The sequence below is a fragment of the Neolamprologus brichardi genome, chromosome 22 (genome assembly GCF_056152115.1).
Source record: "Neolamprologus brichardi isolate AB-2024 chromosome 22, ASM5615211v1, whole genome shotgun sequence".
Lineage (NCBI taxonomy): Eukaryota > Metazoa > Chordata > Actinopteri > Cichliformes > Cichlidae > Neolamprologus > Neolamprologus brichardi.
This window is the reverse complement of record NC_142124.1, coordinates 1895286-1922766: the sequence shown is the minus strand read 5'-3', so window position 1 is coordinate 1922766 and position 27481 is coordinate 1895286. Positions and strand designations below refer to the sequence as shown.

The following is a 27481-nucleotide window of genomic DNA, read 5'->3' as shown; positions in this document are numbered from 1 at the left end:
GGAGAAAATTCCAACCCAGATGAAGGCCCTAGCATGAGTAGTGGTCAGAAAAAAGCAAAAAGGGTATACTGGGAACAAACTGGGCCAATTCTGCTATAGCTGGTGTGCGGTGCAAATAGTTACCTGCCACTTGCCCTATGGTCGCTGGGATGGGCTCAAGCCCCCATCCCCACGACACTGACAAGGATAGGTGGAAGAGAATGGTTGGATGGATGGAATTTCCAGGCATAGCGTGCCGATGATGTGGTTGTATTGGTTTCATCAGGTGGTGACCTCTTAAGCGGTTTGCAGCCAAGTGTAAAGCGCTAGGAATGAGAATCAGCACATCCAAATCTGAGGCCATGGTCCTCAGTTGGACAAGGGTGGAGTACCCACTACATATCTCAGGGTCTTGTTCACAAGTGAGGGGAGAGGGGAAAGGATTATAGCTGCGGCTGGAGTAATGCAGACGTTGTAACGGTCCACAGTGATGAAAAGAAAGCTGAGTAAAGCTTTCATTTTATCAGTCATTCTATGTCCTTAGTTTCACCTATTGTCAGAAGTTCTGAGTAGTGACTAAAAGAAAGAGAACTGAGATACAAGTGGCAGAAATGAGCTTTCTGAAGTTTGGCTGGCCTCTCCCTTAGAGACAACGTGAGGAGCTCAGCCATTTGGGAGGGGCTCAGAGTAGAGCCTCTACTCCTCCACATTAAAAGGAGCCAGTTAAGGTGGTTTCAGGCATCTGACAAGGATGCCTCCTGTGGGCCTCCATTGTGAGGTGTTCCAGGCATTTCCCATGAAGATGGGCATAACCAGGACATGCTGGAAAGATTAAACTCCCTTATGGTAACCACTTCTGGCTGATTCTTTTTTTCTTTGTATGAACCATGACTGACAATACATCATTATTTTTTAAACTTTACTTTAATAGATTTTTTCTTAGCATAACAAAGAGATGGAGAGAATCACATCTCGCTTCAAGTCAACTGTTGTTATGATTTGGCACTGTATAAATAAAATTCAATGAACTGAAAACATTTTACCAACCACAAAATGGGTGAAAGAGAAAGTACAAAAATATACACTTTATGGCAACAAAAACAACATATGCTCCTTTACAAAAAATTAGAGGAACCATGTGCTCATTGTCTTGATATCATGCACATATAATAAAGTATAATGTATTATTATTATAACAATTTCTGTAAAATTAAAAAGATAAATTAAATGAACTAAATTCCAGAATTCCAGACTAATATTGCAGGAATCAGATGATGACTATAAAAAGAGTTTCTTACCCCAAATCACTTTAACATTCAATTGGGATGCCTCATGTATGACTTCACAGGTGTACAGCGACAGGTTAGACTTTAAAACCTCCACATGGTCACTTCTCTGGGAGGTCTCGTCTCCATTTGGAACAACTCCTGAGCTAATTAAGCCATCTTTTTCAGTTAGTATGTACTCATTCCTTTTGATCCTCATGATGATGTCTTTTTGGTAGAAGCCTGTGACGAGGCATATGAGGGTGATGTTTGTCTTGACCTTAGCTTCCTTTTTGATTGCATACACCTCAGGAGCAGCTGGAAAAAGAAAATGTGAAGTAGACACATGTGATATATTTGCCTTTGGCATTGCAATAATACACTGAGTATAAAAATATATATACATAAAGCGAGTAAAATAGTAGTAATAGTAAAACTATTGAACACACCATCAATTTTCTAAGTAAATCTATTTCTAAAGGCTCTATTGACATGAAATTCTAACCAGATGTCAGTAACACCACATCCAATCCAGACACGCAAAGAAATCAAACCATAGATGTCCATAATTTAAGTTATGGGTAATAATGACAAATGACACAGGCGAAAAAACCTGAGTGAAGTTGCCCCTGATCCTAACTATATGGTCTAAGGAGCTTGGAAAGAAAATTGCCTGGACTTCTTTAAGTTGCTTAAAGACGTTTCACCTCTCATCCAACAAGCTTCTTCAGTCCTAGGGTCAAATGGTGGAGAGTCCCAGATTTAAACCTAGTGGGAGTATCCCCCCCCCCAAAAGAGGGACAAAGGACCCCTGATGATTGTCCCGATTCGTGATTGATTTGTTTTTGGCAGCAGCCTTTTTTGTGTCCTGACTTATGTGTGTAAAGCGTTCATGCCATCAGCAACTTGTTTTTTTTTTTGTTTTGTTTTGTTGTTTTGAAAAATAAATAAATTTGTGATCACACTTGTGGATCACAGTGACACATAATGATTAGGCATATGATTTACAAATATAGATGAAGTTTATTCTAAAATTCAAGGAGAACAGACAAAAACAGCATTTTCAGTTGTGTCTTGACTGTTGTTCTCTGTGTAGTGTGCTGAGTTTTTGTTTTGTTTTTGACGTGTTGCTTGAGTGAGGAGTACTGTGACTGTGGCTCTCACCATGCGACCTTGATGATGATAAGTTCAGAGCCAGCTGAGAGCTGGGTTGTCTGCTTTGTTTTAGGTGATAAATCAGAAAAGTTTAAACTTAGTTTCTCGTTTTGAAGAAAAGAAAAAAAAGAAAAAGGAGGTTTTGTGTTTCTCAGCCAAAAACAACTACAATTTCATTTTCTGTTTTTGAGAAAGGAGAATTAAAAATAATAATAATAATAATAAAACAAAGAGTGATGTTTTGTTTAAGTGGTGAAGAAAGCTAATACTGCAAAATACTGTATAGTGCATGATCTGTGAGCAATAAATAAAATCACTGAAATGATGCCACCAGTAGCAGCAGATCACCACTCTATATTGAATCAAGTCACTCCAAAAGAACAATGGTTCTCAGTGATAGACTTATCAGACGCTTTTTTCTCAGTGCCTTTACACCCCGACTCACAACACCTGTTCGGCTTCACTTCTGAGAGACAGAGACAGTTTCTACTCTACGTAGATAACATTTTAGTGACTGGCCACACAGAGGAAGGGTGTCTTCATAACTCAGCAGTATTAAATGTCATGAAATAGTCTAACTCACTCACAGTAAGTCAGCACAGCAGTATAGGATAATACAAACCTATCTAATAAATCTAATAATTTTCACATTCTTTTAATTCAGAAGTATGATGTGGCCTATAGCAGCATCATGATTTACTCATTTTGATTACAGGTATAATGTAATATATAACAGCATAATAATCTCACAACTGCTACAAGCACATTTGCCTTTCTTAACACACACGAGAGAAAGGCAGCTGTTAAGAAAATGCCCTTTTGGGTGAGACAGGCCTACAGGCCCTGCATGCAAGTGTACTAACACACATACATGCAATGAAGAGCAGCTTACACTATAGCACACACTATACATGCGCCTATATCTCCCATTGCTGTTAAAGCAGGGAAAACTTAACAGAGTTTTGTTGTCAAATGCTGAATTTATCCACTGCTGACATTTAACTCTCCAGCTTGCAGGACAACAGGTGAAACGTTTGTGAAAATAGAGAAGAAAAAGAAAAAAATAAAGACAGAGAGAGAGTCTGGTATGACCAAGCAGTAATCAGACAATAAATTTAGTTGGTAATACAATAAATTGTAAGATGCTTTCTGTTTGATTGATGCAACACAAGTAATTTACTGTATGAAGGAAATTCTCTTTTGTGATAATATTTTGAACGTGCATTTCTGGTGACCTGTCAACTTAGCGCATTATGAGCTGATATGCAAATTAGTTGATTGATACTAGATTTGGAAAAATGACTGGATTATAAAATAAGTAAATAAGATGTAACAGAGGGTTGAAATTAGTTTCTTATTTCTAGTGTGTGGAGAAAGGTTTTATCATGGCACACATCTGTTTAAACGGGAGGAAACTCCTCATGTGATATGAAATTTAGCAATTTGCAAATGTGCAGCACATCTGAAATTACAAAGGGAAACAATTTTGCTGACAACGCTACAAAAGCAGCAGCCATAGCAACCACAGTCTGAGGATTCCACTTCCTCCACAGAAATCAACTAGGAAAGTTTCACCCTTGCTTGGTTGCTTCAGTGGTGAGGGTGAAGTGCTGATTGAGCATTGCTCGCACTTCCACCTCCAGCTATTGACCAACTCTAGGGTAACCAAGCAGTAGGGTGTGACGGACCTGTACGCAGCCATGGGAAGGTGGACCCTCTTGGTTACCTTGACTACGATGCTCACCCTTACAGGACCCCAGCTGAAGCCAACAACAGCTGAACCACGAGGCAGACAGAAAAGATGGACACACGACAACTCTCACCTAACGGACATGACACAAGACCACATCCACCCTTGGATGAACAATGGACCAGGACCAGGGCAGAATCAGCAAATACAGACTGTTATGTCTGTTCTCATATGCCCACCATCGACGACACAAACCCATTTATCATTTACACCAGGGGTGTCAAACTCAAATTCACAGTGGGCCAAAATTCAAAACTGGAACAAAGTTGCGGGCTAACATTAATATTTATTGAAATATATTTATTCCTCCAGATTTAAGAATGAATCTTTTCTTATGGACTCAAACACGTTTTGCTGAAAAACTGAATATGGAACAAGCAAAGCTTAATACTAAACAATATATATATTAGCTGTATAATACCAGTAGGCCAGCTCTGATAGTAATTTGGCATGGCTTCGCGGGCCAAATGTAATTAGGCTGCGGGCCAAATTTGGCCCGCGGGCCAGAGTTTGACACCTATGATTTACACGCTTCACGTCAACCTTCTAGGAGGGTTACAACACAAGAAAATCACCAATGAAGACGTTGGATTTGATAAAGGAGCATGTGATCAACTTTTCTGGATCAACTTCAATGTGACAAACCGGAATACATCCATCCATTTCCCAGTGTTCTTGGACCAAACCCCAGGGAAGAACCACTCCATGTGCTATAAGCAAAACAAAGGTAACAGGCGGCTTGGAAACACCACTAACTGCAACCGGACCGCTGGAGGGAGAGAAGGTTCCCCTGTGAACACAACTGGACCATCTAATGGCACATACTGGGTGCAAGGAATGGCCTGGCTATGTGGACAACGGGCATATTTCATACTACCCCCAGGCTGGACAGGAACATGTGCTCCTATATTCCTGTCAGACCACACTTTCAGAATGACCGCAGTAAACACTACTTCAACTGTACGCCGGAAAAGAAGATCAACGAAATTCAAACACATGACCCAATATGGGGAAGCGACGTACCCAAGGAATTCAAACTGTGGACTACCGGACAGAAAGTACTCCACACATTGTTCCCCTGGGTGGGAACCGGAAAAAACATGCTGAGGATTGAAACTCTGGACTACCGTTTTGGACTTTTCCTGAACGCGTCGTGCAAAATCAACGAACAGCAGAACCAGGAAATCGATGCATTACGGATCGCAGTGATGCAACATCGAGTAGCTCTGGACATGATACTAGCAGAGAAAGGGGGACTTTGCGTCCTCTTTAACAACACCTGCTGCACTTACATACCAGACAATGTACACTAAACAAACATGACTGACGCCCTGAACGCCTTGAGACAGATCCAACAGGCCCAAAATCAGGACTATGTGAGTAATACAAGTGACTGGTTTTCTTGGCTTTACACTGGCTCCTGGTTACAGGTGTTAAAAAGACTGCTCATCGGAGTTGGGATATTTTTACTTTTATTTTGTGTTTTTGTAACATGTATCCTGCCATGTCTAAAGCTCATGATTAACCGCATAATTGTTTCCACTGTTGCTGCATACATAGACGTGACAAATGATGATGATGATGACCCCGACCTGTTGGAACATGAAGACTTTGTGTGATTAATGATGATGTGACAGAAAATTATCAACAAGATGTTACATACTGATATCTCATTTAAAAGGGAGTTTTTCCTTCCCACTGTCGCCAAAGTGCTTGCATTGTTGGGTTTTTCTCTGTATGTATTATTGTAGGGTCTACATTACAATATAAAGCGCCTTGAGGCGACTGTTGTTGTGATTTGGTGCTGTATAAAACAGAATGAATTGATGCAATGCCATTTTTTCTGAGTAGATACAAAGAAAAGAGAAGGGGACTTGGAACTGAGCTCTTTGGGACACCACACGAGGAGGAGGACACGTGGTCACAGAGACTTGTCAGTTTACTCTGCCAAGAAACACCTGAACCACTCCAGTGCTGTGCCCCTTATGCCTATCAACTTCTCCAAACGAGAGAGTAAAATGGCATGATCCACTGTATCAAACACAGCTGTCAAATCTAAAAGTACAGGGACAACAAAGTCGCCAGTGTCAGTAGCCAAAAATATGTTATTAAATACTTTTAAAAGGGCTGATGTAAGGATTTAAAACCAGATTGGAAAACCTCTAAAACATTTTTCCTTTCCAGAAAGGGCATTAACTGGCTGTAAACTATCTTTTCAAAGATTTTAGAAAGAAAAGATAGTTTGAAGATAGGCCTGTAATTTGCAAGAACCGTGGGATCAAGAACAGGTTTTTTATTCAGAGGCTGGACTACAACATGTTTAACCCTCTGGGGTCCAGGGTATAATTTTTTGATTACTCTTGATTTTACCTCTATATTTAAAAACTGTTTATCTTGCTGTGTTTGATATCATTTTTTTAATGCAACTTCACATATCTGAATTTGGAGTTTGTTTGTTAGATTTTCAGGGTTTTTTTTTGTCTGAATTAAAATCAATTGAGCTAATACGGTATGTCAAAATGAAAAAAACAAAGTCATATGGTACTATTTACCTAAAAATGCAGCAAAGGCCTCAGGTGTTTTTTTAAATAACCATTTAAAACTATTTACAGAACAATCAGATGTTCTGCAACAAATAAGAAGGCACACAAATTATTTGTGCCACTCCAAAATTAGTTTCTGTCCACTATAAGACAGAGGAGCACACCACAGGGCTAAACCTTGCAGGTATGACAACACGAGGTATATCACTCATCTTGTTTTCCGCCTGGAAATAGCGTTTACACTGCAATCTGCCTATGGTGACTTTTTTGGAACAACTGTGACATTCACTATAACTGACACACAAAACAACGACTACACTGCACACTAACTATAATCTCCAAACATGCTAAACGTCACCAATCTCTCATATGTGAAAACTCACTCTCTCTCACTGGGGTCACTCCTAACCCCCCCCCCTAAACAACCAAGTGCCACATGTTTTGGCTTCCCTTCATTGGCTTCCTGTTAAATCCAGAATTCAAAATCCTGCTCCTCACATACAAGGTCTTAAATAATCAGGCCCCATCTTATCTTAATGACCTTGTAGTACCATATCACCCTATTAGAGCACTTCGCTCTCGCTCTGCAGGCCTACTTGTTGTTCCTAGAGTATTTAAAAGTAGAATGGGAGGGAGAGCCTTCAGTTTTCAGGCCCCTCTTCTGTGGAACCAGCTTCCAGTTTGGATTCAGGAGACAGACACTATCTCTACTTTCAAGATTAGGCTTAAAACTTTCCTTTTTGCTAAAGCATATAGTTAGGGCTGGACCAGGTGACCCTGAATCCTCCCTTAGTTATGCTGCAATAGACGTAGGCTGCTGGGGGATTCCCATGATGCATTGAGTTTTTCCTTTCCAGTCACCTTTCTCACTCACTATGTATTAACAGACCTCTCTGCATTGAATCGTATCTGTTATTAATCTCTGTCTCTCTTCCACAGCATGTCTTTCATCCTGTCTTCCTTCTCTCACCCCAACCGGTCGCAGCAGATGGCCCCGCCCCTCCCTGAGCCTGGTTCTGCCGGAGGTTTCTTCCTGTTAAAAGGGAGTTTTTCCTTCCCACTGTCGCCAAAGTGCTTGCTCATAGGGGGTCATATGATTGTTGGGCTTTTCTCTGTATCTATGAAGCGCCTTGAGGCGACTTTTGTTGTGATTTGGCGCTATATAAATAAAATTGAATTGAATTGAATGTTGCCATATAATTCTTTGATTGGTCAACATGGTCTATCTTAACACCAATAGGAAAGGAGTGTTCTTTCTTTTCTTTTTTTTTGCTCTCAAGCAGAGAGTGCTTGCCCAACTAGTTATTAGGTATAGGAGCAATCATTTTTTCCACACAGGGCCATGTAGGTCCTGTGTGCCTCCATAACCAGTTACCAAGACTATATGAGGGTACCCTTGGAAAATCTACTAGATGATTTGAATGCAGCACAATGGACAATACCTACTGCGACCACTACCAAGACTAATTAGCTGATCTAATATATATATATATATATATATATATATATATATATATATATATATATATATATATATATATATATATATATATATATACACACACACACACACACACACACAGTACTATTCTTAGTTAGTGTATTGTCTGTCTTGTTAATGTTGGTTTATAACGGAGCACTGTAACAAAAAATAACTTCCCCCAGGGATCAATAAAGTATTCTGATTCTGATACACCACAGCAGCAGTGATCAGCAACATGCTTGGCTACAAGATGAACAGCCACAAGGAGCAGTACCCTCCCTTGAGAAGGAGAATAGAGGCCAAGATCAAGGAAGCAGGGAGGGAAATTAGCCTACTATTGGAGCTGCGGAAAGGCCCGATGAAGAAGGTGCCTTAGAATTACAGCAAGCTGTCCATACTTGAGGCCTTGGAAACTGTCCAGCAAAGACTCACAGCCTTGGCCAGCCGCGTGAAGAGGTATACCCGAGAAATACAAGGCAGGAGAATAAATCAGCTGTTCTTCACAGCACCATCCAAGGTGTACTCTCAGTGGCAGGTGACCAATATGAGAACAGCACCACCAAGGCTGGGGATAGAACAATACAAGAAGAGCAGAAGGACGCAGCCTATAACTGAAAAGCTCAGTGGATAGTGGATCTAAGAGCAGACGACAGTAACCTCCCCGAGCAGCGTCCAGTAACCATCACAGTGGCAGACATCCAAGAAAGGGTCTCCAGTATGAAGAGTTGGACAGCACGGCCCCGACATGGTTCATACCTACTGGCTGAAGAAGCTGACTGCACTCCTAGGCTGTGTCCCAATCCAGTGACCCAATCCTTCAGAGTACGCATTTTGAGACCTATTACGTCACAGCGACGCAACGACGGCTGTCCCAATCCGAAGAGTATTCCAAATGCACCGTCGATTTCCCCAAATTTGAAGTGTGGTCTGGTGTACACTTCGTGGTCCCATATATCCTACAATCCATAGCGCGGCGGTGGGTGTGGATAATTTTGCCAAAAAATACGGCAGACAGCTGAAGCAGAGCGGCCAAAAAGTGAACTGTCAAAAGTAAGTACTAAATATTATGTCACTTATTTATGTGCGAATGTTCAATAATGAACATTAAAACATTACTGTTGGCCACATGTCGGCAAAGTTATGTGACATTAGTGATGTTTGTACTTTCAGCGTTAACTTGGTTTTAAAGCCTTTACTTTCAAATTTACGCTGTTCAATAGTCGACCTTAATCTTACAGAGAATGTTGACAGGTCTCGTCCACGTCGCCGCTGGCCACGAGCCAAGCCGCTCGAGTGTGGCCAGCCATACCTGCTTCCCCACTGCCACCTTCCACGTGGTCGGCCCCCTGACCCATTGAACTATGAACTGCTGTGCTGTCAACCTCCAAGACGGCCCCCCGAACTAATTAACTGTGGACTTTTGTGCCGTCACCCTCCAGGTCGGCCCCCTGAAAGTTTTAAGAACCATCTCCTGAGCTTTAGTGCCTTTCATAGACTTTTTGCACCTTTTTTGTGGGACTTTTGCTCTGGTTTTGGTCAGTTTCAGTTTACCCCTGTGTTTTAGTCTCCTTTTGCCCTTTATGCGTTTCATGCTGCGTGTCTTATGTTGTCAAGATTATATTGTCTGATACTGCACAGGACCCTCAAGCTCCCAGACCTCTGGTAGAGGACCGGCGCTTGAAGGATAGACCGCCTGCAGGGTGAGTGGGGAATTTTTTTTTTTTTTAAAGATGTGTGTATATACAGACAGTGATGTGGTGTCCCATATTTCCCATTTTTTGTTCAAGTTTGTTAATTTATATTAAAACTTCTACAATTTAATTTTATGATTTTAAGTCATACATACAGGTGTTTCTAAGCTGCTGTTGCCCACAATTCAATAAGTTGCTCAGCCAATCAATGCAGGTGTTCTCCAGGTAGTTCTTGGTGTAGCCTTTAGCATTCCAGTAGTGGTCCCACTTTCTCTTGGTGAGTTCTGCCACATAATTCACAGCTCCCCACTCTTGGCCTTTATTATCCAAGTACAGGAAGTCATCTCCATCGTAGTTGTACTTCCAAAATCCCTGCAGAAACTTGAGCTTGCCACCAGGCTGCATTTCAACCTCACAGCCCACCATCCACTGAAGAACATGCAGGACTAAAAGAAGGGAGGATGAAATAAAGAACAAGGAAACTGAAAAATAAACACTCAAAGGAAAGAAGAAGCAGTGGGTGAAACCTGAATACAAGTCAAATGATTAAAAAACTTTTAACATTTGATCTTAACCTAATTTAAGGCTAAAGCATGCTTTGATATAAATTCTGTTTTGTTGATTTTTTTCATTGATCCTTCACATTTTTGGGATCTTACCGGAATCATTCTGTCCCATTTGCTGCATCAGAATGTTGATGCTCTCTTTAAACCACTGCAGCTTGTTCTTGCGGGACTGTGTGCCTTCTTTCCAGTAATTCTCAGGTACACATGTTTTCATCCACTCCTGTTTGGGAATTTTTGCCTGATTCTCGCTGTCAAAGTAGTCGATCATCTTGTCGTCCAGCAAACCCATGGCTGTGAACTCGTGGATGCCCGGGAGTCCAACAGGTTTGGAGAGTCCCGTGTAGATGTAAGTGAGGGAGTGATTCTCTGAAAGTCCCACAGGTGGGAAAACATAGAGGGAAATGTATTTATTCCCCACAGGCGAGAAGCACCATATGCACCACCATCTCTTATCCTTTACTGAGCAGGTACAGTGGCTTGCAAAAGTATTCGGCCCCCTTGAACTTTCCCACATTTTGTCACATTACAGCCACAAACATGAATCAATTTTATTGGAATTCCACGTGAAAGACCAACACAAAGTGGTGAACACGTGAGAAGTGGAACGAAAATCATACATGATTCCAAACATTTTTACAAATAAATAACTACAAAGTGGGGTGTGCGTAATTATTCAGCCCCCTTTGGTCTGAGTGCAGTCAGTTGCTCATAGACGTTGCCTGATGAGTGCTAATGACTAAATAGAGTGCACCTGTGTGTAATCTAATGTCAGTACAAATACAGCTGCTCTGTGACGGCCTCAGAGGTTGTCTGAGAGAATATTGGGAGCAACAACACCATGAAGTCCAAAGAACACACCAGACAGGTCAGGGATAAAGTTACTGAGAAATTTAAAGCAGGCTTAGGCTACAACAAGATTTCCCAAGCCTTGAACATCCCACGGAGCACTGTTCAAGCCATCATTCAGAAATGGAAGGAGTATGGCACAACTGTAAACCTACCAAGACAAGGCCGTCCACCTAAACTCACAGGCCGAACAAGGAGAGCGCTGATCAGAAATGCAGCCAAGAGGCCCATGGTGACTCTGGACGAGCTGCAGAGATCTACAGCTCAGGTGGGGGAATCTGTCCACAGGACAGGACTATTAGTCGTGCACTGCACAAAGTTGGCCTTTATGGAAGAGTGGCAAGAAGAAAGCCATTGTTAACAGAAAACCATAAGAAGTCCCGTTTGCAGTTTGCCACAAGCCATGTGGGGGACACAGCAAACATGTGGGGGACGCAGCAAACATGTGGAAGAAGCTGCTCTGGTCAGACGAGACCAAAATGCAAAACGCTGTGTGTGGAAAACTAACACTGCACATCACTCTGAACACACCATCCCCACTGTCAGATATGGTGGTGGCAGCATCATGCTCTGGGGGGGCTTCTCTTCAGCAGGGACAGGGAAGCTGGTCAGAGTTGATGGGAAGATGGATGGAGCCAAATACAGAGCAATCTTGGAAGAAAACCTCTTGGAGTCTGCAAAAGACTTGAGACTGGGGCGGAGCTTCACCTTCCAGCAGGACAACGACCCTAAACATAAAGCCAGGGCAACGATGGGATGGTTTAAAACAAAACATATCCATGTGTTAGAACGGCCCAGTCAAAGTCCAGATCTAAATCCAATCCAGAATCTGTGGCAAGATCTGAAAACTGCTGTTCACAAACGCTGTCCATCTAATCTGACTGAGCTGGAGCTGTTTTGCAAAGAAGAATGGGCAAAGATTTCAGTCTGTAGATGTGCAAAGCTGGTAGAGACAGACCCTAAAAGACTGGCAGCTGGAACTGCAGCAAAAGGTGGTTCTACAAAGTATTGACTCAGGGGGCTGAATAATTACGCACACCCCACTTTGTAGTTATTTATTTGTAAAAAATGTTTGGATTCATGTATGATTTTCGTTCCACTTCTCACGTGTTCACCACTTTGTGTTGGTCTTTCACCTGGAATTCCAATAACATTGATTCATGTTTGTGGCTGTAATGTGACAAAATGTGGGAAAGTTCAAGGGGGCCGAATACTTTTGCAAACCACTGTATGTTTTAAGAGCCATGAATCAGAAGGTTTGGCCCTTTGGTATTTCAGTCACTGATTTAAATCAATGAGCAGCAGTAAATAAGCACATCTGGGTTATTTTTGTCACAGTTTTTTAAATAAATCTCTTTAGACTTGATTTAAAGTATTTTTTGTTTTTGCATCTGTTCTGATTATTAGAACTGTACGGGTAATAAATCTTTGCACCATCAGGAAACGGGTTAAATGAAAAACAAAACATTTCAAAAAAATTTAAATAAAAACAACAAAAAATTTATACAATTACAAAAAACTTGAATTTACACATTTAAAGTAAAATAACAATGGAAAAACGCCTGTAGATGTGAAAAATCATGTTTATATTATTTTATTTGGAAATTTTTTTTTTTTTTTTTTTTTTTTTTTACACAAAAAGACAGTAAAAGCTCAGTTACAAGTGTAAAATAATTTCACAAATATTCCATGTTCATTAACATGCCTTCCCGATCTGTCATATTTATCTCATTTTCCTTCTGCCTGTCATGTCTCTCTCTCTTATGCTCTTTTATTTATTTCTGCATGCAAGAATGTATTTCAGTGTTTGCGATCATCCATATACACACACAATAACAGTCCCTCTCGCTCAGTTGTTGGCATTTGCTCTTGCTCGATCCTGAGGACCTGCTCTCAGTGTGTCATTCACGTTCACAACATCTGTGTAATGATGTGCGAATCATGAACGATTCGTTCAATATACTAAGAATCATTTTACTGACTCATGAATCATGATTCACAAGCCCAACTGACTCACTGACTCATCCCTGTTGCTGTTAGCAAACTAATTTCATTAGTAGAAATGTATCTAGCTTATAATTAAAATTGTGGAGAAAAACACAACATCTAGTTTCTTAACAAAAACATTTTTGGTCTAAACTGGAAGAAAAAACCCTGAGTAGAAGCTCATATCAAGACAATAGCTCCTCAGTTCACAATAGCGTCGCTTTGCTAACATGCTAACAGCACATTTAAGCTACTCACCCCCTCCCTCCTGTGCTGAATAGTAGCATGAACGAATCACTCACTGGCTGTGTCCCAATTCAGGTTCTGCAGCCTTAAAGGTGGCATTTTAAGGCCGATTACGTCACAGCGACGCGCCGAAGGCTGTCCCAATTCAAAGGCTGCTCGAAATGTGGCCCTCAAATGCGTCCTTCATTTCCCTGAATTTTAAGGATGGGTCCGTGTATCCTTCATGGTCCAACATATCCCACAATTCATAGCGCGGCAGTGGTGTGGATAATTTTGCCGGGAAAAAAAACGGTTGAAGCGAAGGGCCCGAAGAGTAAACTTTCAAAAGTAAGTACTGAATATGACGTCACTTATTTATGTGCAAATGTTTAATAATGAAGAACATTAAAACATTACTGTTGGCCACATGTCGGCAAAGTTATGTGACATTAGTGACGTTTGTACGTTCAGCTTTTACTTGGTTTTAAAGTTGGTTGGTTTTTCTCTGTTTCTTTCTCTCTGATTGTGGAATAAAAGTATGAACATGTGTTTATAAGTTACACTTGTGTTTGAATCCTGCAGCTCATCACACATTTGATTTCCATGTGTGACGACTGCAAGTGTCCAGAGTGAGGACAGACTGAGGGACCCACTGCTGCACATCATCTGTGAGGCTTTGCACCCCTGATGATCCACCAGGACAAACTCAGCAGTGTGTGAGGAAGAGGAGGAGGAAGAGCCAGCAGCAGCTGACAGATGGAGAGAATAGACAGACTGTTCCCTGTTTGTGAAGGACTGCTAGAAAAGTTTAACATCACTAACTGTCTGTGCTGAATCAGTCTTATTAGGTAATGTTCAAATAATGTTATCATCCCGTGTTTGCAGTGTGGGAGAAAGTACTCAGAGCCTTCAAGTTACACACTATGAAAGGCAGCAACAAGTTTAATGTTCAGAAACCTAAAGTATGTATCAGCAGCAGAACGGACCTAAAAATAAATGTTTGTTTCAGTTCTATGAAGCTTTGAGTATTTTGGATCAGTAGCTGCTGTGTATGTTGCATCATATCGCTGTAATTGTTTATATGCTTTATATATTCTGAGCTAAGCTGATCTATAGTGTTACATCATATTCTATAAGGATGTTATGTGTTTGTAGACTTTCTTCCCAGTTTGACCCATTTAGCAGAAGTCAGCCTGTTTAAGGCTCTGATATCTATTCTGTGTGACTTAAAGCAGTTATGACATGGTCTGATTTTCTCACCCAATAAAGGAATATTTCATATATCAGTCTACTCTTCATTTGATCAGAAACAGTTATCACAGCTCGTACATTCTCCTTTTTACACATATATGTAAGCATTGAGCCAAATTTAGTAATGCCAACATATTAAAAGAACAATACTTGTCTCTTATATATGATACACCTATATATGCACTGTCACAGATACTTGAGTGTCTTTGAGTGAAGATTTAAGGTGATATGAAATATAAATAACTGCAACTTGAATCTGTACTAAAGCTCAGTATTTGACACAGAGTTCATTACAGATTAATATAATAATAACTTTAATATTATATTTACATTACCAAAGTGAGATGACTTTAGTCTCATGAACAACATTAGCTAATTGTTATTTACTAGCTAATCTTAAATGACTGTTCAGTACAGAAATGAAGCCCAACAATCATGTTTTACAGTCCTGTGGTCTCAGCCTCAGATACTCAGCTAATCACACAGAGCTCATGTAGAAACAAACAAATGAACAAAAGATTTTCTCCTTCATTTCTGTCAAACAAAGCTGTATGACACGTTTCCAGCGGTTTCATGGTTGCTAGGCGACCCTGGGCAGTGCGACGAAGGCTAGACCATCCCATTTAAGAAGCCTCGCACTTCCGGCCTTAGCGGTCTTTGAGTAGCCCTTGAGGTCTTAAGGCTGCAGACCCTGAATTGGGATACAGCCAGCCACTCACTCACCCCCTGCCTCCTGGCTCACAGCTTCTTCTTCTTCTTGGTTGGCAACCAATTTTAAGGCGCATTACCGCCCCCCGGCTCACAGCTCAGTGAACATTTAGATGAGAAAATATATATTTGACACATTCAAGGAAAATACTAATAAAATAAAATTAAAATAAATAAAATGAATGTTCCCTTTAGAATTGTTTTGCTCTTTTTTGTTCTATTAAATAGTTGTTTTCTTTTTCAATCACTCATCTTAGCAGTAGGATTTACATGAAAAGAGAAACAAATTAAGTTTGAGTGAAAATGTATATTTTTTGCACTCTCTGGTCAACTGACTCAGTGAATCAAATGACTCAAAAAACCCGATTCACTTTGGTGAGTGACTCATTCAAACTCGATTCAGTAAAAATAATCAAATTTACCATCACTAGTGCTTAGTGCGCACTTAACTCTGTACACCGTTGTAACTGTGCCACAAAACCAACCAATCACAGACTTAGATGCAAAAAATTCTGCCCAGGCAAATATCCCAGAATGGCTACGACTTCCGGGTAGGCTATGAGAGGGTGTAGATGCGTGTGTCAGTGGCTCCTGCACCTGACTTGTTGAAATTGCGATAATCATCAAAGTAACACATCTTTTTCTTAAAAAGCAATAGAGTGGTTGTGAAGAGTGCATTCTTTTTCGAAATGCCACCAAAAAAAAAAAAGACAAACCCAAAGCAAGTGGCGACTGAAACGACCGATCTTGGTGAGGCCTCGGCTGAAAATGACGGCGCTAAAGCTAGCACGCCCGCTAGTTCTGCACATGAGGAGTACACACAAGGCAATAAACAAGTGCTGTCTGCGATTGCTTCTTTGGACACCAAGATAACTCAAATAAAAGCGGACATTTGTGATACTCTGCGTGGGGAAATTGCAACGCTGAGGGTTGAAAATGATGGGGCCATTTCAGCTTTGAGAACTGTGATGGAAAACCACAGCTGAAGTCTTTATCAGAATCGGCTACAAGCACATCAAACTCCGTGGTGAAATTAGAAGAAAAAGTTAAACAACTTTCTAGCAAAGTGGAACAACTGACTGAAAAATGCATTGATCTGGAAGGGCGTTCAAAGAGGAACAATATAAGGATAGCCGGGGTACCTGAAGGCAGAGAGAATGGTCAGCGCGTCAGTGATTTTGTGGCAAAGCTGTTACGAGATCTATTGGACCTGGATGAAACTCCGCTGTTGGACCGAGCACGCAGAGTACTGCGAGCGACCCCAGAAGATGAAGCCCCGCCACGACACTTGATCGCGAGGATACATTACTACCACACCATGGAAGAAATACTACGAAAAGTTTCTATCAGAAAGAATTTGAAGCTTGGTAAAACGACATGCAGCGTTTACTCCAGTAAGGAATCTGCTTCGAGACCAACCTGGAGTTAAATATGGACTTCTATACCCTGCCAAACTCAGGGTGACATACAACGATACGGAGCTGGTGTTTACGGATCCCAATGAAGGGTTGGGGCCCATATCTTGACTGCATAAGTATGGAGAGTACCAGAATTAAGCCGCCTTAATTTATTCAAATGCAAGACAATGGAAATAGAAATGTAAAGAATGTGGATTTAACCTTTTGTACATGGAATGTTAAAGGTGTAAATGAGCCTGTTAAGAGAGGCAAAGTGTTATCACACTTGAAATCTCTTAAAGCGGATATTATCTTTTTACAAGAAACTCATCTGAAAAATGCTGCTCATAATAAACTTAGGTGTAGATGGATTAATCAGGTGTATTACTCAACATTTTCTAAAACCAGAGGGTTAGCTATATTAATTAAGAAAGATACTCCATTCAGGCATACCTCCACTAGCTGATAAGAATGGTAGATATGTATTAGTGACCGGGGAGCTGCACGCCATTCAGATTATTCTACTGAACATTTATGGATCTAACCATGATGACCCAGAGTTATATAGAAAGGTTTTCAGCTTAATTCCAGATATACCTAATGGTAATTTAATAATTGGAGGTGATTTTAATTTTGGGTTAGACCCATACTTAGATAAATCCCTCTCCAAAAAAACAAAAAAAAAAAACAAAAAAAAAAAAACACATTGTGTAAAGGTAGCAACTTTATTAAAATATATATGAACAATCTGAATATTTGTGATGTGTGGAGAACTTTAAATCCATCAGGTAGAGAGTATTCTTTCCACTCTTCTGCACATAACGTTTATTCAAGGATTGACTATTTTCTGGTAGATGGAAAAATGCTCCCCCTTGTTCATAATGTAACCTATCACAATATTATTATCTCTGATCATTGCCCTGTCACCTGCTCCTTTGCACTTAACAACTTCACCAAAGCATATAGGAATTGGAGATTTGACCCACAACTACTGAGCGATTTAAAATTTCAACATTATATAAGTTCTCAGACCTCTTTATTCTTCGATATAAACAATAATGCAGAGACCTCACCGGACATGTTATGGGAAACGTTTAAAGCCTATATCAGGGGGTGCATAATATCATATCAGGCCTCACGGAATAAAAATAATAAATTGGAACAGTTAAAATTAGAAAAAATGATCCACGATTTGGACGCCAATAATGCAAGGGCTCCCTCTTTAGATAAGTACAACACTATTTGTGTTGTTAAAATATAAACTAAATCAAATACTAACCAGCAACATGAATAGAGCGTTCACCTTTGTAAGACAGAAGTACTTTGAATTTGGGGACAAGCCACATAAGTTGTTAGCTAGACAGCTAAAGAAGTTAGAAAATGACAGGATGATTCACAAAATTAGATCACGCAATGGAAACCTGGTTACATCACATAAAGACATTAATGATAACTTTAGACAGTTTTATGAATCTCTGTATACTTCTCATCCCACTGCAGGGCCTAAAGATATGCAGGACTTTTTAGATAAGTGTGACCTCCCTGTGTTAGATCAGGTGTATCACAAGATCCTGAATGCTGAGATTACAACTAAAGAAATGACTAAATCTATTGGTTTACTAAAAAAAAATGTTAAGAGTCCAGGCCCAGATGGGTTAGGGAATGAATTTTACAAACATTTCAAGATTAAACTTGTTCCATATCTACTTAAACTGTACAACCATCTATACAAAGTGGGCAATCTATCACCAACATTGAATGAATTATTACAGTACTCCCAAAAAGAAGGTAAAGTCTTGGAGGAAGTGGGATCATACAGACCTATTTCTTTATTAAATTCGGATCAAAAAATCTGGGCTAAAATACTAATGAGTAGACTCAATATGGTAATAGATAAACTGGTACACTCAGATCAAACAGGCTTCATACCAGATAGGAGTTCCTTTAATAATCTTAGGCGTCTATTTAATATAATTTACTCCTCCAAGGTGCAACAGGATCTACTTGTACTTAGCTTAGATGCCGAAAAGGTATTTGATCATGTGGAGTGGTCCTCTCTTTGCTGTCTTAGAGAAATTTCAACTGGGACAAGATTTAATCTCCTGGATAAAATTACTCTACAAGAACCCCACAGCCAGAATCCTTACAAACCAAACATTATCCACTCAGTTTAAGCTCAGCAGAGGGACAAGACAGGGATGTGTTCTTAGTCCATTATTGTTCGCTCTGGCTCTGGAACCCCTGGCACAGACAATTCGTACTCACCCTGATATATATGGCTATGACACAGTATATACTTCTAATACTATATCGCTCTATGCTGATGACATTTTACTATACATAACAAAACCCCTAACTTCCCTCCCAGCAGCCCTCTCCGTTACTGACAAATTTGGCACCTTTGCCAGTTACAAGATCAACTGGGGAAAAAGTGAAGTATTGCCCATCAAATTTGAAAGTAGTGAGTGGCTTGCATCTCTCCCATTTAAAATAACTTATGAAAAAATTACATATCTGGGCATCACAATAACAAGAATATATAGTTCCTTAGTAAAAGAAAACATTCTCCCTCTACTGGAGAAGCTAAAAAACAACATCCAGTTTTGGAGGACGCTCCATATCTCATTGATAGGAAGAGTGAACTCAATAAGGATGGTATTTCTCTTGCAATATCTGTATTTGGTCCAAAATATCCCAATTTTCCTGCCCAAATCTTTCTTCAAAAAGTTGGATGCCATTATTATGCCATTTATATGGAACTACAAAACACAGAATAAAAAAAAGAACATCTACGTCAGGGGTGTCAAACTCAAATACACAGTGGGCCAAAATTCAAAACTGGATCAAAGTTGCGGGCTAACGTTAATATTTATTGAAGAAAAAGAAAAAAAAAAAAATCTTCCTCCAGATTAGAGATGGCACGATACCACTTTTTTATGTCCGATACTGATACCGATATCATAAATTTGGATATCTGCCGATACCGATATGAATCCGATATAGTGTGTTTTTTAATCAATAAAATTTTTTTTAATATCTTGCTGCATTTTGTATAAGTTTATACTCAAGTTTAAATAAATAACTAAAGCTATTCTGTTATACCTTTATGTAAAAAATACACTGCACTATATTTCCTAGTTCAGCAACACTGATCAATCTAATAAACTTAAACCTACTCTATCCTCCCTATTCTGGTATTTTAAAGAGTACTTAGCAGAAATATTAAGCAACCTAACTAATAGGGTTGCAAACTCCCAGCAAAAAAAAAAAAAAAAAGGGAACCACCCTCCACCTCATGATGCTTAATTGATGTAATTAAATTTAATTTGATGCAGGGGGAAATGCACAGAAATAAATTATTTTTCAAGAATAATTAAATAGATTCAACATCTTTCTTCAACAGAATTGCAGACTGCACAGATGGTATCTTCCCAAAGGAAAAAGTACTATAGCTTACTAGGGTATATTAGACTTAACAGTTACTATATACAGTAATGGACTTCTATATATTTTACATCAGATTAAAACTTTGGGTGTAAGAGTCAGATAATTATTTATTAAAAGCTAGACATTTTAAATGAGAATAAGAAAGAAAAGTATGTCTTTGTGCCCCCTTTTCCCTGTTCATGCCCTATCGGCCCCCCTGGCTACACTTTGCTAGATCCGCCCCTGCACAGTTACCAGCCGTCAGCTGCGTAGAAAAAGATCCTGGTGTAGAAATAATATTAAATAAATTCTAACAACAGCTTATCAAGCCTAAACGTGCTGCTGTGGTTCAGCCGCTGGTTTCCTCTTTCTGGTGAGAAGTGGGCCAAAAACTAAGAAGAGAGACGGACTCGCTACAGAAAAGCCGATCAGCTGATCATTAAGCAGTTTCACGGTTGAAGTAGCAGCAGGAGAGAGAGAGAGAGAGAGAGAGAGAGGCAGTCGCTCCATATGTCTGTTGTTAAGCTTAACGTGGGAATGCTTTACAAACATTCAGAGATGAACTTACACACTTGCTTTACTTCTCTCTGGGAAAACTTCCTCGGAGATGAAATGCTGGTTTGCTAGCAAGGCTACAAACACACACAGCCGCTCTATCACGTGATGCACACTGCTGTGACGTGCTACGGTTATGAGCCGAGTTAAGTCTGTAGCAAGTTTTGTGAGGTGCTTTTTTGATATTTAATGGATCGGATTACATTTTTTATTTCTCGCCGATATCCGATCCAGTAATTTGGGTCAGTATCAGACCGATACCGATACGTAATATCGGATCGGTCCATCTGTACTCCAGATATGAGAATGGATATTTTCTTATGGACTCAAACAAGTTTTGCTGAAAAACTGAATATGGAACAAGCAAAGCTTAATACTAAACAATATATATAACTTATATAAACGTATATATATAACTTAATATTGCACACATGCAAAATCAAAATTCCAATTAAATAACACATCAGTGGAATTCATTTCTTAAATAAAAAATGTATTTGCAGCCTTCTGAATTAAATTTTATCATTTATCAAATTGTCATCATCTTCTCCCACCTGTCCAGAAAGCTCCTGTTTTCTGCCTCTCTTTTTTCCATTTTGGGATCAGTAGCATGGCAGTATTTGCATGGTTGCTATGACTATGGTCAACAGAGAAGAGGGTGCTAATGGGTCCTGTCATGACTGACGCGCCAAAACACCAACAGAGCATTCTGGGAATTGTAGTATTAGCAGTACATGCACTGTATAATACTGGCAGGCCAGCTCTAATAGTAATTTTGTATGGCTTCGCGGACCAGATGTAATTAGCCAAATTTGGCCCGCGGGCCAGAGTTTGACACCTATGATCTACGTAAACACGGATCCCTTGGTGGACTTGCACTACCTAATTTTATGCATTATTATTGGGCATCAAATTTAAGAATAATTTCCCTCTTACTGGATGATACAGCGTTACTCCCCCATGGTCTGCAGATGGAGCGGGAGGACTGCCTTCCTTACTGTGTTGGTGGAATATTACTTTCTCCTACTCCCTTGACAAGTGCACACTATAATTATAACCCAATGATCCATACCACTTTGCGAATTTGGAAACAAATAATTAAGCACTTTAAACTGAAATCATTATCAATGAGTACGCCTGTTACAGCTAACCCCTCTTTCCTTCCATCATGTGCAGACGGAGCCTTCAACGTGTGGCAGGAACTGGGAATTCGTAAATTAAAAGACTTGTATTCAAATGACACCTTCATGTCATTTCAACAATTAATAGATAGATTTGGACTACCGCGCAGCCATTTTTTTTTTTAGATATCTTCAACTACGAAATTATATCCGCACACATCTGCCGCAGTTTGAAAGCATGCCGTGTGACACCTTGGATAGATGCCTTAGTGATAGCCGGGGGTTCAGACAGCGAATCTCATTATTCTATAACTCACTACAGGAGATGAGTACACCTTCAACTCACTCAATTAAAGAGGAGTGGGAAAAGGAATTTAGGAAATTCCCTATCGGAAGATTTTTGGCAGGAGGTGTTACGCAATATAAAAACGCTTTTTATTAATTCCCGTCACTGTTTAATTCAGTATAAAATTGTACGCAGGTTACATTACTCCAGTGGCGTGTCTAGAAAATTTTTGTTGGGGGGGGGGCCAGGTAGGGGCACAGATTTGGAGAAGGGTGGCAGATGTAATTGGCAGATAATGTTAAAAACAATTCTACCAACCGTTTACCATAATTCAATAACCCTATAAACCTAATAACCGAATGTGCTTTTAACTCTTATTATAATGAGATTTTAACCACTACGGTGCAAAGTTTTTAGATACTGTGTTGATAAAGTACAAGAGATACAATCAGTCAGTGTTTATTCAGCATTCAAGGACAGCAATATTTGCATAGTATTTTTACTGACATGTAGTGCACATATGTTTTGGGCAAAAACATTTTTGAATATTAAAATATGAACATTTTTAACATACAATTGGCAAATTAGCCAATGCAAAACCAATGCCTATTAAAAAAAGAAGATCATTTTCTTACAAACTGGTGTTTGATTTTGAAACAGGAAAAAAGTGGGGAAACAACTGAAAAGACTAACATTTGAATGAAACCTGAAAGCAAGTAAATACTTTATATGCTGCCTTATGGTAAACTTTGGTAATATTAATGTATAAAGAACAACACTGGCTGATGATGAAATACAGTCAGCTGGCACGGTGATACTGCCAGTATTAACCTGCAGGGCTGGACTGGGACAGAAAATTGGGCATTTTGACTACAGACCGGCCCCCCAGGTATTAAAGCCATAAAGCCTTTGAATGAAAACAAATGCTGTCTTTTTGGTATATGTATGATTTCTATACATTTACGTCAGATAAAAACTTTGTTCGCAAGATTCAGATAATTATTTAATAAAAGCTAGACATTTTAAATGAGAATAAGAATGTATTTCTTTGTGCCCCCCTTTCCCTGTTAATGCCCTACCTGCCCCCCTGGCAACACTTTGCTAGACCCGCCCCTGCACAGTTACCAGCTGTCAGCTACATAAAAAAAGGATCCTGGTGTTATTTGTCTCTCAGAAACAGTTCAGAACTTCAACTCATCCATGTCACCTAAAAGGTAAACCTGTTTCTCCATCACCTGTTCAGCTCTGATGATTCAGTAAGGACGTCTCCTGGTTTCATCTTCATGTTTCCCTCTCACCACATATCCAAACCGACATCATGACCAGCAGCTTTACAGCTGTGGCTCCAGCAAACATCAGCTGATACTAGAAATTAATATTAAATAAATTCTAACAACAGCTGATCAAGCTTAAACGTGCTGCTGTTGTTTAACGCGACATCCGCTGGTTTCCTGTTTCTGGCGCAAAGTGGGCGATAAACAAACGAGAGAAAAGTTGATCAGCTGATCATTGATCAGTTTCATGATTGAAGTAGCAACAGTAGAGGGAGGGGGGGGGGGGGGAGATAAGAGGCAGCTGCAGCATAAAGACAGAAAAACTCCAGCTTTGTGTCTTTTTCCATTCCAGCTAAAGCACGGGACAAACTGAGTCTCTTCTCAGCTCAATACCAAACGAGTAATATTTTCTCTGAATGAGGGACCATTCCATTTTTAAGGAGCCGTTGGCAACTCTACTAACTAACCTTATAAATAAAATAAAGTTCACTATCAGTAACATCATAGCAACCAAACAGCTGTATAGAAACATTATGCTAGCTCACGCAGTACGAGTTATTGTAACTGACTGTAAAAAGTCAGCATAACGAAAATAAACTAAACTTGGTTTATATCTGACCCAGACAGACTGCAGGTCATAACTTCTTACCTGAAGATCAGCTCACCTGACACTCGGACCGGCGGCTGCCTCGGGTCTCTGCTCCTCCTGCCTCCCCTTCCCTCATCCACCTGTTGCCTCTGTGGAAGCTCCACCATAGCCACCACTAAACAACTGAGTTATTTTTACAAATGGCCAGCATCCAATCCACCACCTTTCATTGTTCATGCCGTCACAAAAAAAAAAAAAAAAAAAGTCATCAGCCCACCGCGCAAATGTCCGATGGCTAGTACAGCTATGTTAACTTGTTAATCTTTCCCCGAAAAAATGTTTTCTGTGGTGCCTCTTTCCTGCTTGGCTCTCCTACCTTTGCTAACATGATGCTCATAGTGCAGAAGCCGGTGCTGCATTCACTTACCCTCGGACATCTGAGCTTCACTGTGAAACCATAATCGTACATTTGATATTTCATTAAATTTTATAGTTTTAACTTTGGGGTGGCCAGTCTGGTTGGCGGGGTGGCCTGGGGGCTGGACACGCCGCTGCATTACTCAAGGGTAAGACTTCACAAAATGTACCCAGACTCCCCTCTGTGAAAAAGGTATGACACATTATGGAAATCTGTTACATAGTTTTGCACTTTGTCCAAGGCTTCGGGGTTTTTGGTGTGACATTTTTACTTACATTTCTAATATTTTTAAAAACAAGATTGAGCCAAATCCAACAGTAATTATCTTCGGGATCTCCAAAGAAACACAGAATTTACAACACTCTCAAAAAAAGGTTTATGTCATATGCATTGATCATCGCAAAGAAACTGATCCTGCAGCTTTGGAAAGGCAAAGAGGTTCCTGTGTTAAAGATGTGGCTTGCAGAGCTTACAAATACTCTTCACCTTGAGGAAAAAAAAAAAAAGGATTTTTATATATATATATATATATATATATATATATATATATATATATATATATATATTAGAATGGCAATGTGAAAGATTTTGAACTAATTTGGCACCCTTTACCTGCATATCTTGGGAAAATATAATTTTTGTGGCAGTCGGGGGATCGGGGCCCATAGAGGGTGTTTTTTTTCTCGTTTGTTTTGTTTAGAGAAAAAGGGGGCATAAGTTCTATTCATTTGTAACAACTGTGATACTTGCTTCTAATAATAGATATTTGAAATATCCCAGAATGCATGTCGTCCATAACCTAAACGGGGTAGTGGCGGAAGAACGGAGAGTGTCGGAGTTTGAAATATTTCTCTCTCTCTGGATCACTAAATAAACTTTTAAGATATTTCCAGGCGAGAATGTTGCTGTATAAACTTAATCACATCACATATTTGCAAAAGTAACATTTTCGGAGATGCCTGTTACAACTGAGCGAGAGGGGCTGTCATTGTGTGTATATATGGATAATCGCAAAGACTGAAATACATTCTTGCACGCAGAAATGAATTTTGTTCGCTCAAAATCATTTTCTCCTCAACATGCAACATTTGCTCCTGCAATTTTTTTTTACGTGCGCTCTGAATAGAGGCGCGAAAATAACGCCATAAAATATGCACCCCTTTACTTTCACTTTTAAGCCGACTTATTAAAATTGCTTAGAAACTGTAACTCACCACTGCTTGCCTTGAGTAATGTCCCCAAAAGGACAAGAACTGCGAAGACGAACATTTGAAATCCTAAGCATATCCTTTTTCTCGTTTTAAACTCATTTTTTCGCGTTTTTTGAATCGTGTATGCTCGCCATTTCTTTCGACACGATCGGTCTTCCGGAGCAACTGGTGTAGATTAACCGGGCAATGTCAAACCAGGAAATAATCACTGTGCAGGGCGAGCACTCCCTCTGCCGCCTCTGCACTCCAGTATCAACACCCAACCCTACAACATAACCTAACAGATCTACACCTGAGTGCACAGATTCGGTTTGTATAGGGCTTTTTTTCTGGGATTACACACAACCCTGGAAAAATAATTAATACATAATGGGCTTGGATTAACAACATTATAAATGAAATGTGCTCTATTTGGAAGCAGCCCGCCCCCTCCCCTTTCAACAGGTTGTGTGTGAGACTTCAGCACAGCAGCAAGCAGGCGCACTGAGGGCCCTTGTGCTCACTTTTTGCGTATATGTGTTTGATAGAATTTAGAAAACACATTGGTGCAAATTATAAGTCCTTTCATAATGTCTTTAGTTTTTGTGTTTGTTGTAGGGCTGTCAACGTTAATGCCGTCATCACCATTAACGTGATTAAAATTTTAATCGGTGCCCATGCAATCCCCAAAATGCGTTGGCATGACGTCGGGGCAGCGTGGGTGCAAACAACTTCTTTTACCGATGCCATCCTGGGTAACCGCCCGTTTCAAAAACCGCTACTGCCACTGTGAATGTCTTTAAAATGGATCTCTTTGCTCGTTTTTTAATTTCTCTTTGCTATTTGGGCTGATTGGGACCTGATGAATGTAAAAACAAAGAATAATCAGATTTTATTTTTTAACCTGATTTTTGTTGGCTTTCTTCTTGCCACTCTTCCATAAAGGCCAACTTTGTGCAGTGCACCACTAATAGTTGTCCTATGGACAGATTCCCCCACCTGAGCTGTAGATCTCTGCAGCTCGTCCAGAGTCACCATGGGCCTCTTGGCTGCATTTCTGATCAGCGCTCTCCTTGTTCGGCCTGTGAGTTTAGGTGGACGGCCTTGTCTTGGTAGGTTTACAGTCGTGCCATACTCCTTCCATTTCTGAATGATGACTTGAACAGCGCTCCGTGGGATGTTCAAGGCTTGGGAAATCTTTGTGTAGCCTAAGCCTGCTTTAAATTTCTCAGTAACTTTATCCCTGACCTGTCTGGTGTGTTCTTTGGACTTCATGGTGTTGTTGCTCCCAATATTCTCTTAGACAACCTCTGAGGCCGTCACAGAGCAGCTGTATTTGTACTGACATTAGATTACACACAGGTGCACTCTATTTAGTCATTAGCACTCATCAGCCAACGTCTATGTGCAACTGACTGCACTCAGACCAAAGGGGGCTGAATGATTACGCACACCCCACTTTGCAGTTATTTATTTGTAACAAATGTTTGAATCATGTTTGGTTTTCGTTCCACTTCTCACGTGTTCACCACTTTGTGTTGGTCTTTCACGTGGAATTCCAATGAAATGGATTCATGTGTGTGGCTGTAATGTGACAAAATGTGGGAAAGTTCAAGGGGGCCGAATACTTTTGCAAACCACTGTATGAATGGGAGCTGAGCTACTTTGAACCTAGATTTGCCCCTGCAGTTTAACACACTTGAAGGAAGTGTTTTCTATGTCCTGTCACTACGTGCCTTTAAACATCAAACCAATTTAAAAATAAATGGGGGGAACA

The 27481-nt window shown here is 40.1% G+C and overlaps 1 protein-coding gene and 1 pseudogene across 1 annotated transcript in view; one reads left to right on the top strand and one right to left on the bottom strand.

The window, feature by feature from the left end:
* The window catches only part of LOC102784049 (H-2 class I histocompatibility antigen, Q10 alpha chain-like), a 41582-nt gene extending 15703 nt beyond the window's left edge, over positions 1-25879 (bottom strand). The window contains exons 1-4 of the mRNA XM_006809120.3: positions 25729-25879; positions 10526-10798; positions 10022-10312; positions 1278-1562 (exon numbers count right to left, since the gene is read on the bottom strand). Of these exons, the coding sequence (XP_006809183.1) occupies positions 1278-1562; positions 10022-10312; positions 10526-10798; positions 25729-25783 (904 nt within the window). The 5' untranslated portion in view covers positions 25784-25879. The remainder of the gene's footprint in view (positions 1-1277; positions 1563-10021; positions 10313-10525; positions 10799-25728) is intronic.
* On the top strand, positions 4669-5768 carry LOC148096563 (syncytin-A-like; annotated as a pseudogene).
* Positions 25880-27481: the final 1602 nt, after the last annotated feature.